At 36.0% G+C, this 12188-nt stretch overlaps 1 protein-coding gene across 2 annotated transcripts in view; it reads right to left on the bottom strand.

Moving 5' to 3' along the window:
* Positions 1 to 3078: 3078 nt before the first annotated feature.
* LOC136038523 (E3 ubiquitin-protein ligase rnf8-like) overlaps positions 3079 to 12188 on the bottom strand; it is a 42281-nt gene continuing 33171 nt past the window's right edge. For both annotated transcript variants that reach the window (XR_010620231.1, XM_065721630.1), the window contains 2 exons: positions 11668 to 11746; positions 3079 to 3370 (listed from right to left, as the gene is read on the bottom strand). Coding sequence is in view for 1 of the 2 variants with exons in the window: in XM_065721630.1 (XP_065577702.1) it covers positions 3187 to 3370; positions 11668 to 11746 (263 nt within the window). In the remaining variant the exon portion in view is untranslated. The remainder of the gene's footprint in view (positions 3371 to 11667; positions 11747 to 12188) is intronic.

The following is a 12188-nucleotide window of genomic DNA, read 5'->3' as shown; positions in this document are numbered from 1 at the left end:
ACTTGATAAAGTCGTTTCTCCGATTCGACCATCTGTGGGGCTGAAGGGAGAGGAAAAACTAGAAAAATTGAGGTATTTTAACTTACGAGTGGGTGATCAGATCTTAATGAATTTTAATATTTAGAAGGACCTCGTTTTTCAGAGCTTCTATTTTAGATGTTGACCGGCATTAAGCCTCTGATTTTCCTTTTAAACCAATCTATTGATTCTTAGAATTTTGCTAAGGCTCATACCACATGAGATCTTCTGACCTCGTCACAAGTGCTATATGAGGTCTTAGCTCTTGTTTTTTCTAGCATAATATTGCAACGTAAGAGGATGTCCTACTATCTAGACAAAAAGCAACGAAGACATATATTATTTGGGACCATTAGGTACATTCAGGGTAGGGTAGCATTGTCAGAAAAGCGACCATGACAGTTGCAAAGAGCATAAAATTAGGAATCTAACGATACTACTTTTATTTTATTAACATGTTACCTTTAGAAGTGGTCATGACCTAGATTCTTGCAATGGAATTTTCCAAAAGAAAGGCTTGGAACTTAATCTAAAACAGAAACGTAGTCAGATAAATTTTGCCGGGAGTTTAAATAAGAATTAAAATGTGTTTCTACGCCATATCTATTCAATTTTTTTGAGGGAAGGGTCCCTTGGACCAGTGTCTGGGGAGAATTCCCCTCCCAGTATAATTCTTTGGTGAAAAATTAGACAGTCCCTTCTGAAATAGGACAACTCGAGTCCTTCGACTTTAATTGAAGTGCATTTGAAAATTCTTCCCCATTTTTATTTCTGTCTTTAGATTTTTTCACATCCAGATGTCACAAATGTTTTGAAAGTGCATCGATAAAGGCCGTCGATGCATAAGACCTATTCTTTACTTAAATCGGAAACTTGAACTAATTTTTATAAACCTTAAAATATATAGGGGGAGAAGCGGAGGCATGTTATAACATCAGGAAAAATTAACATGTACAGAAATAAATAAAAGAAAAATCGAGAATGAATGAATATTGCCAAAGCCGCAGATGAAGCTACATAAAACGAGACAAAAATAGTTTATTATCACTGTAAATGCTCTTTTTGATGAGAGACTTATAAACAAATACCCTATCTGCACAAATTTGGCCATCTTTATATGGAATTTTTTTTTTCATATCCGTAACTTAGTAATACATATATTAACCTGTAAGCAATTCAAGTTCAAGCTACTCTATAGTTATGCTAGTCAATAATAACAGAATAACGCGCAATCAACCTCAGTGCAACTTTCAAGTGTTCTTATAAATGGATTAATCAGAGTGATGATTGAAGGCATTTTTTTTCTTTGAAATTAGGAAAGATAGAACCTGAAACACCAGTGATGGTAGATTTGACAAAACATATACATTTAATTTGGACAAGACACCCGGGAACAATTAATGTCACATTTTAAATATATTTTAATCTGTCATTAAGAACGTTTCCTTCTCTACTGCAAATATGACACTAAAATCATCAAAGAGCACGGAACATTTATAATTTTTACTTATTTATTCTTTTTTTGAAACGTTTTGATAAACGTGACTATGGTATGGCATGAACATTATTCAAAAAACTTACGACAGCTATAACATCGTCCATAGCCACAATAATACGATCCTGGTAGTCCTTCAATTGATTCCTCGGATTCATCACTTGAATCAACAGCTTCATCGTCACTTGAATTAGTAGTTTCACTTTCATCACTGCTGTCATCACTAGACAGATCTTCATCGTCACTAGGAACATCTATTGTTTCGTTTGATCTGTCACTTTAAATGAATAAAATAAAAGGCTAGTGAGAAACTCTGATGTAGAATTCAATATCCGGTTTTTCTTTTTTCAAACCGAAAGCGCTTCAGTTATTGCATTATTTATTTTTCTTGTCTTCAATTTGAACTTGTGGTTCATATTCTTTAATAACCCGGATACAAATAGCCTAGTTTCACATAATACGGCTTTCGCCAAAAAAAGGACGTTTATATATATTCTGTCAGTATATATGTTCATACATCTGTTCATACATCGTGATGGGTTAACAAGGAGGCCAAATTTTTTAACTGAGTCGGTGAAACCAAGTTATTAAAAAAATGGCTTCTATCCAATTCCATGCTTCCAGTGTTGCCGTTCAAGATTTAGCAGATGGAACAAACCAAATTTATGTGAACAGGTCTCTTTTCACAGCATCTGATAAGCATGGGTAGCAGAAAAAACATTTTCGTGTAAAAAAACGTAGCTGTTTGAACACAGTGTTACGTAAATATAATTGTCTTAGATTGAAGAGGTTTCTGAGGCAGTATGGCCCTTATGGAGACGCCACGTAAACGTAAAATGGCACAACAAAATCATATTTAGAAAAATGTTTATGGTCATGAAAACGATTGTGTTAAAAAAAAAAAAAATCATAACAAGTACGTGCCGTTTTACAAAAATTACTAGCTTACAACAGTACCAGGCGTTTTTCCGACTCGCCTGGCACCTGAGATTCAGATGTCACACGGGGCTTTGTTTAACCGTGAGCTCCCCACTCACAGCATCTGAACACAAGCGAAAGCACTGCCGTCATCACAACTTGAACTCTTTCCTCGAAGGAAATAAGATTGCTAGTCTAACATATCGACTTCTCGGCTAAGATTGCTCAAGCAGATGCAGTACCAAGGCAGTCAGCAGATCCTCAAATCATGACTTTTAGTTGTGGAACTATACAACTGGATTTAAATAAGCGGTTGGCTTGGCAAAAAAAGAAAAGAAAAAAGAGAGATTGGTTACAAGCTAAAGGTATAATAGTGATGAAATATGATATGTCTACTTTAGCTTGGCCGATGACAAGGGGAGCAATCTACTAAATAATTCTAAAGAGAACTGACTGCTTAATTGCTTAAACTTGGGATAAAAGACACATAACTTGGCCTTATTTACCCACCTCTATCAATCGAGTAAGGCGGGTCGATATGAAAACCTTTCATAGTTCGTACAAGGCTCACCACTGGCTTTTCGGATATAGTTTCAAGAACCCCTCATCCCCCTCCAAGGATATGACATTTTTCAGGGTAAAAAAAATTCTTAATAAATTCCGTATATTTCAATAAAGTACAAATGAGCGATAAAAAGATTAACATAAAAATTTCTCTTAATGAAGATATTTCTTAACTAGAATCTCCATGGTGGTCACTGACCTCCACGGGTCGTCCGAACAGTAATTACTCTACCATTAGCGGTCACTGCCCATGAATGCTGACCTGGCATGCGTGTAACTCTGAGCACTTGATGAGGAGATGCTGGTTGGACTATTGTAGTCGGCATAGTGCCCACTCTGATATGTGCTGGCTGCATTGCAGGAACACCACGTCCCCTATGAAAGAAAGGGAAGTTAAAGTACATGTGAGTCTGTATTTCTATCAGAAACCCTATATAATTCCTAGGGGAACTAGTGATACTATGGAATCCGGGGATATAGCTTCTGAGGGTCAGGGGAAAGAGGTAATCCTGTTGTTATTCTGTCCGCTGCCATTTTATTGAATCTTTTAGCAGTTTTGTTCTATCTTCACACCATGAGATTTCATTGTACTTTTTTCGTTGTTGATTTTTCATTGTCCCAGGCATTATGACATCTAATGAAATACGGTTTGGTGAGTTGTAAAATAAGGCTTATGTTTGGTGAGTTGTCCAGTAATATTAATAATAAACACCTATATTTTTACCAAAGAATACATGCAGTCCATATTATTGGTTTTTGGCAGACCTTGGCAGACTTTGTCTTCTGTTTATTACATTTTAAATTTTACGAGTAAAAAGGAATGAACAATTGAGGGAGGGGGGGATGGTACATATATTTTTAAAATGTAGTCAATCAGACCAGCAGTTTGAGAGCCATTACCAAATTATGACAGGAGCAGAGGTTTCTTCGAATCCTGCACGAAGTATTTCACAAGATATGTAATCATATTCCCTATAGAACTAAACTACTTAAAATATTAGCCTATACTCCCTCAAATGTAAAAAATTTATTAGCCGAGTTCTTTCATAATTCTGCAACTAATTTACTAATATATTACATACTATCTACTAAAAAAATAAATGGAGTACATTCAATGACAGGTATATGCGCAGGAAAATCCCACCCCTCCTGGGTTTTTCCCTAAGATATCTAACTTTTAGAATTTACGATTTTCCGGTTTTTTTTCTAAATTGTTTATAAAAATCCTTTTTATTTAGGTTCCATCAAATTTGACCCTTCTCCCCTCTGATATAATCCTTAAGCACGGACTTAGTCAGTCTGTTAAATTTGGAGTAAACAAAAAATAAAAACTTAATTTTGAGTTTTTCATCATAAGATGAAATGCTTCAGCGGAGGAAATTTCAAAGAACAAACACCGGGAAAAATCCCCCTCCCGCGGTATATCCCTCTAAAAAATTCTTGCTCATAAATTCCCCCTCCAAAATTTTCCCCACCTAAAACTAGTCTCGACAATTCTCCCCTGGAAAACTATCCCACATGTAAAATAATGATCGTGTTCTTAGAATTAAAAGTATTCGAAAGCTTAGGTTAGGATCATCAACTTAGTCGTCGAATGTTGTTGGATAATAAAATCCACAAAGTGTGATTAATGTGAACAGAAGCAACTAGCAAGTATTTGTGTCCAGGGGTCTCTAAATTCAGTCAGCACGAAGTACTCGAAAGATTAAGAGGACTCTAAGAGGGAGGGTATTTTCGCATGAGTGTGCTCAATAGCTTCTTACAGTTTCTCGGTGATCGAATGAACAGTATAGTAATGCATACGGTACACACAGTACGAACATTCATTTCTTTTTATCTATATAGATAAACATTTTGAAAGTTTCTTGAGAAATTGGCAGAAGGTTCAACTTAAATAGCTGATGAGCACCTTGTTTTATAGAAATGCCCACAACGGAGATGTACTTTAACTTCCCTTCTCCTTTTCTTAGATTGATTATGTCCAACTAAATATGTGCAAATTTTCTTGGCACTCATTAATACCGAAAACGCTGCAAAGTAATTTTTTTTTTGCCATTTCTTGGACTTGTCACTGGTTCCTTTGGTCATCCACAAACAGTAGTACCTTTTCAGTACCAACTTAGAACTATTACCGTCATGGCTCATAAACAATCTCTGAATCTAACTGTTTCTATTATCTCGTAAATAAGAGCTTAACAATAAAATTATATAATAGTATATAACACAATGAAATAAAATAAAAATTCTTGGAGTTCATGCAGAATCACATCCTAGATACAAACAGTAAAAAATATATTCGTCAAATTGTGTGTTAATGGTAACAATGAGGCCAAATTTAATCGCTCAAATATAGCCTTTCAGTTAATATTTCCCGATAATGATGTTTACTACTACTACTACTACTAATAACTCACCGCAGCACTAAGCCGCCAGAGGCCAACAGAGCTAAGCATGCCCCTCCTCCAACCCAATCTATTCAAAGCCTCCCTCTTTATACCCTCCAAGAAGTTCCTATGTCAGTTAAATCTTTATTAATGACACCCTCCCACGCCTGACGAGGACGACCTACTTTCAGTTTAGCCAAAGGTTGACCGAAAATAACAATCTTTGGCAATCTGTCATCCTTCATCCGCAGAACTTGGCCTAGCCATCTCAACCTTTTTTTCACTATAGCCCTAGAAAGCGGGATTGAACAACAGTTTTCGTAGAGCCTACTGTTTGAAATACGGTCAGTCAGCCGGGTACCCAGAACAATCCCAAGGTAATTTCTCTGGAAAACATCTAGTAAATTTTCATCCGCTTTCATCTGAAGCCCATGCTTCAAAGCCATATTTGACCACTGTCATCACTGTACCTTCCAATATCTTGGGTTACAGACTTATCTTCTATTCTTCCAAACTTTTTTTAAATGTGAAAAAACACCCTGGGCCTTGGCTATTCATCTTTTAACATCTTCATTGCTCCCATCACCTTTACTAATAATACTACCAAGCAAAGTGAAGCTGCCCACCTGATCAATCTCTTCATTACGAATGTAACCTTTTCATCTTCACTTATTCCTAGCCTTAGTGAATTATTCTTCTTAACATTAATTTTCAAACCTATTCTAACACCCTGAACTCGCAAAAACTCTAAAAGTTCATTCATTTTGCTCACACTTTCATCTAATATGCATAAGTCATCAGCATAATCTATGTCCAGGAGAGTTTTTCCTCCCCATTTGATTCCGTGGTCTCCCATTTCCTTTCCTGTACTCCTTAAGACAAGGTCCATCAAAATAATCAATATAAAGGGGGATAGAACACAACCTTGCCTAACTCATGATTTAATACAAAACTAGCTGCTAACCTCATTTCCTACCTTAACCGCAGCAGTATTATTCTCGTACATAGCACTAATCACTTCAATGCATTTGTCTGGTATAGCATATAAGGATAAAACCTTTGCTAAAGCTCTTCTATCAACAGAATCGAACAATTGCTCATACTGTATAAAACTGAGGACCAAAGGTGTTTGACAACTAAGGCACTTCTCAATTATTAACCTAAGGGTGAAAATTTGGTCGACACATCCTCTACCTTTTCTTAAACCGCACTGTTCTTCTCTTAAAACTTTGTATACAGAATCTCTCAGTCTAAAAAGTATCATACTACTAAGTAATTTGCTACCAACAGGGACCAGACTAATGCCTAAATAATTACTACACTCATTCTTATCACCTTTCTTATACAGTTGTTTAATTAAGGTTTTCTTAAAATCATTAGGTACTTCCCCCTTTTCAAAAATCATATTCATAGTCTTCAGTAGCTTATTTTAAACCTTAGAGCCACCGTGTCTAAGAAACTCATTTACCACGCTATCAGCACCTGGAGCCTTTTTATTTTTTAATCCTTTTTGGTACTGTCGCTAATTCTTTCTCACGAAACAAATCTTCCTTCAAATTCAAGATATCACAAACTTTTTCATTTTCCTCTGTATCTTTTCCTGCAACTGTATCTCGGTGTAGCACATTCTCAAGAGGTCCCGCCCATTGCTCTTTAACCCTTTCCTTATCACTAATTGTGGCCCCATTCCTATCTTTCACTGAAACAAGTCTGGATTGACTACTCCCTCGCAATTTATTAACATACCAGTATTATATTTCACTATTATGCCCTCTAGCTGCATCTTCCAGTTCCTCAGCAATTTTATCTATGACCTTCACTTCACACCTCCTTAGTTCATATTTTAATGATTTCTCCACTTTCTTTACATTCCTTTTATTTTTCCTTTTAAAGCAATCATTTTTTAAAGCAATCTATCACTCAGATAATTCTTGTACAAACCTCCTCTACTCTCTATTAAACATAAAGCTTTTTCACTAATATTCCTAGCTGCAGTCTGAACTTTTTTCCCTAAGACACCATCGGCAACTTCACAAATTGTTTTTCTAAAATTGTTCCACTCATCTTCTACATTGTCAAATTTCAACCATTCCACATGTCATCTTCCACATGTCAACTTATGGGACATTTGTATTGGTTATAACTAGGTTGTTATACCTACAAAATTGCAAAAGTCTGTAGCCATTACTGTTTTCTTTTCCTACACCAAATTTACCTAGAATAGGATACCATCTATCCCTATTTCTACCAACCTGGGCGCTAAAATCTCCTAGTAAAAACACCATATTTCTACCTGGTACCCTGTCTATTTGTTCCTGTAATTGTAAGTAAAATTTATCTGAGTCACTAGCATCTCCGTCAGTCGGTTCAACAGGTGCATAGACTACTATAACTGATATCCTGAATTTTTTAGTCATAAAATGAGCAACTAGTATTCATTTATTTATACCTTCCCAGCCTAAACAAGACTTAGCAGCTTTCATATTCACCATGAGCCCTACTCCCTGCCTATATACTCTATCCTTCCTGCATGAGTAAACAAATTTTATAATACCTAATTTCATGATTTTCTGAACATCAACAGAATAGGAAAAGCAATGAATTTACAAGAAGTTTGAAGTGTCTCAAATGAGTATACAAACTTCTTTTTAATGTAATAATATATACAAGATCTTGAAGACAGTGTTTTTGATGGTCAGTGTCATTAATGCTATATACATGACAAACAATTTTGGAACAACCTAAAGTATTATAAAAACAGGCGAATTCTAGGAGATTTGACAATGACACATTTCGTCATCCTTTATACAGCTGCGTTACGCAGTAAAACAGTCCGATTTTCGTCAGTTGATTTTTGTACAAACGGTCTGTTTATAATTTTTGATTCCAATTCCAGAAATACAGAATATGGCCCCTTTTGATTTCCGATTCCTTATTTGTTTAAATTTTTAGTTTCGATAATGTTTTTTATTTCCTTGTTTGATCAAAATTTTTCAATTGTTTCAGTTTATTCCGACTGAATTTTCATTTCCATTTTCCCGCCATTTGTTACATTCATTTTTCATTTTTTCTCACTTGTTTTTATTTTTTCTCTATTCTCCTTGTACTTAAGACGACGTGGCGAAGATACGTCTGAAGTTGTTTATATGGTTTGGAAATGTGTTAATTGAATTATGGATTTTGTTTTTCCTCATTTTTGTTCCATTTTTTTTATTATAAAAAACCAGCTTGGGTTAAAAGATGGAGTAAAAGAAAAAGGAAGAACAAGAGCTAAGAGCTCATATGGCACTTATGACGAGGCAAGAAGAGCTAAGAGCCAAGAGCTCATATGGTATGAGCTCTAACAAAATTCTAAGAATCAATAGATTGATTTAAAAGGAAAATCAGAGGCTTAACGCCGTTCAGGATTTAAAACAAGAGCTCTGAGTCACGATGTCCTTCTAAATATCAAAAACTTATTAAGACCCAATCACCTACTCGTAAGTTATAAATAATACATTTTTTCTAATTTTTCCTCTCCCTTTAGCTCCCCAGATGGTAGAATCTGGAAAAAAGACTTTATCAAGTCAATTTGTGCAACTCCCTGACACGCCTACTAATTTTCATCGTCCTAGCACCTCCAGAAGCACCAAACTCGCCAAATCACTGAACCCTCCCCCCAACTCCCCCAAAGAGAGCAAATCCAGCACGGTTACGTCAATCACATATAAAGGACATTTGCTTATTCTATCCACCAAGCTTCTTACCGATTCCTTCACTCCTAGCGTTTTCCAAGATTTTCCCCTCCAACTCCCCCCAATGTAGAAAGATCTTGTTGGGATTTGAAATAAGAGCTCTGAGACACGAATTCATTCTAAATATCAAATTTCATTAAGATCCAGTCACCCGTTCTTAAGTTAAAAATAACTCAATTTTTTTCAATTTTCCAAATTAACACCCCCCAGCACCTCCAAAGAGAATGGATCCGTTCCAATTATGTCAATCACGCATCTAGAACTTGTGCTTATTCGTCCCATCAAGTTTCATCCCGATCTCTCCACTCTAAGAGTTTTCCAAAATTTCTGTTTCCCTCTTCCAACCCCCTATGTCCCGGATCCAATTCGAGTCGAAAATGGAGAACCTGAGACATAAGATCATTCTATATATATCAAGTTTCATTAAGATCCGTTCACCTATTCGTAAGATAAAAACACCCCAATTTTCACGTTTTCGAAGAATTCCGGTTTCCCCCTCCAACTCCCCCCAATGTAACAGGATCTGGTCGGAATTTAAAATTGGAGCTTTAAAGCACAAGATCCTTCTACATATAAAATTTCATTAAGATCAGGTCACCCGTTCGTAAGTCAAAAATGCCTAATTTTTCTAATTTTTCAGAATTAGCCCCCTCCCCCAACTACCCCAAAGAGGGCTGATCCGTTCCGGTTATGTCAATCACGTATCTAGAACTTGTGCTTATTTTTCCCGCCAAGTTTCATCCCGATCCCTCCACTCTAAGTCTTTTCCAAGATTTTAGGTTTCCCCCTCTCAACTCCCCCCAATGTCACCATATCCGGTCGCGCTCTGAGACACGATATCCTTCCAAAAAACAAATTTCATTCTGATCTGATCAACCGTTCGTAAGTTAAAAATACTTCATTTTTCTATTTTTTCCGAGTTAACCGGCCCCCCACTCCCCACCCCCAGATGGTCAAATCGGGGAAACAACTATTTCTAATTTAATCTGGTCGAGTCCCTGATACGCCTGCCAAATTTCATCGTCCTAGCTTATCTGGAAGTGCCTAAAGTAGCAAAACCGGGACCGACCGACCGACAGACAGACCGACAGAATTTGCGATTGCTATGTGTCAATTGGTATATTGTAGTGCCTAAAGTAGCGAAACCGGGACCGACAGACCGACAGAATTTCCAATTGCTTATATATCACTGGTATATTGTTATATACCAAGTGCCATAAAAACTACTACAATGCCCAGAAATAAAACTCAGATTTTTTAGCTTAATTACTAACATATATCGAATTTTTTAAGTTGAATTTGAAAATGTAATTAAACGCTGTTCGTCACCATAGGTCTGACGATTTTCTTCACTGTTTTCGCAAATATGGGGATATTGGGACTTTTGAAAAAACAAGTAATTAGGGAATAAATGCTGAATTCAGAAATTTAATTTGGAAATTTAAACCACCCATAGTTTCGTAAAAAAGTTTCTTGACTTTATTTTCCTTCTTTTTGGGAGACTAAACTCCGAAATCTGATTCCCGTCAGAGTCTAGCTTTAAAAAAATGAAGTACAAAAGAAGTGAAAGTGAGAACTGGTTACTGAGATTGGTTAATTGGGAACTATCACAGTCAAATATATTTAAAAAAAATAGCAAAGTCGGAAATTCAATTTTTAATAAAATTATGCAGGTTTTCAGTAGTAGCAGGCACCAAATAAAAAACCAACAGAAACGTGGGTAAAAAATCAGCCCAAAAAAAATATACTAAGAAGATATGACACCAGCACCTTAAGAAGTTTTGACTTTCCCTTCGAAGTTTATTTCTCTTTGGGTATCAGTGTTGTCAAGTTGACTAATTAGATTTGCTCATGTATTTTCACTGTTGAACGTGGCAACACAATGTAAATGTGATACTGCCTCAAAAACTACATAATTTTGAATAGCCAGAGGCAAATCACAGTCTTCAGATGTGAATGTACCTAGGATGGGTCCAGGGGGAGAGGTTTTAGAAAAATATTTGGATTTTGATGTATGGAGTCAAGTTCATCAAAACACACTAAAAAACATGCGTAAGGTGGAAAAAATCACGTAGGTCAACAGTCAACTAACCTATACTCGTAGAAAAACACTTGGTTCACGAAGCTGCATTTTTGGGCAAAAGCAGCTATTTTGTGTTTTTTTTGGTCCCGGTTCATTCATTTCTAGCAGCGTAGTTATGTGCTATGGAGATTCAAACACTGGATTGAGATATCTCAACTGAACCAATGAAAACGCATCCATTAAAAATATTAATTGGATTTATGTCTAAATACATGTTACTTGTTTTATTGTTGGCATTACAATGGAAAAAGTGAATTGATTTGACATAAATACTTCAGCGTGCATTTTCCCTGCATCCGATGTCCATGAGAAGTTTTGCGTCAGCAAGAAAGCACGGCTACAAGGGAAAATACAGAAGTTTCAGCTGAAAGAATAACTACCTTCCCTATAAACTAAGCATTTTTCTATTCACTATTGCAGCAAAAGAAAATACATGCACAAGAAAAAAATATAAGAGAATATTATTTTTACCTTTGTCCTGAGTTTCTTCCTCTGGACCCACGCGTTTGGCCGCTGTCAGACGTTGACGGGAGTAATTGCTTTTCTAGCTCTAGGAAATAAGCAAACATAATTGAATTTATTTACATGTTGGCCAAAGTTTTTATTGATCTATTTTAGTCCTGTCAATTGCTTGAGGGAAAATAAACTGGGTAGAAATCAAAACAAAATCTTCATTTTGCCAAAACAAGATAAAACCCTGCATTCAAAATCTTGTCTCTACTTTCACGCTATAGGATGATACATGACCTTAAAAGATTGCCTATCTTGTCCTAATAGACTTTTCAGTTTGTGCGGCCAAACTATTTAAACTTTTTTGGGTGGTCTTGCCATAACTGTTAGAGCTTGGATAAAGGTCCAAATAAATGACAAAAAACTAAAAGCAACAACCGACTTTACAAAAAATCTTGGATAAATCATTTAACTTCTAGCGTTTTGTGTAGGAGATAGAGATGTTCAGTTCTGATTAATGTCGCATATTCAAAAAGCGTCTT

Source organism: Artemia franciscana, chromosome 18 (genome assembly GCF_032884065.1).
Source record: "Artemia franciscana chromosome 18, ASM3288406v1, whole genome shotgun sequence".
Lineage (NCBI taxonomy): Eukaryota > Metazoa > Arthropoda > Branchiopoda > Anostraca > Artemiidae > Artemia > Artemia franciscana.
Note: the sequence above shows the minus strand (reverse complement) of the source record. Positions and strands in the feature narration are given on the sequence as shown.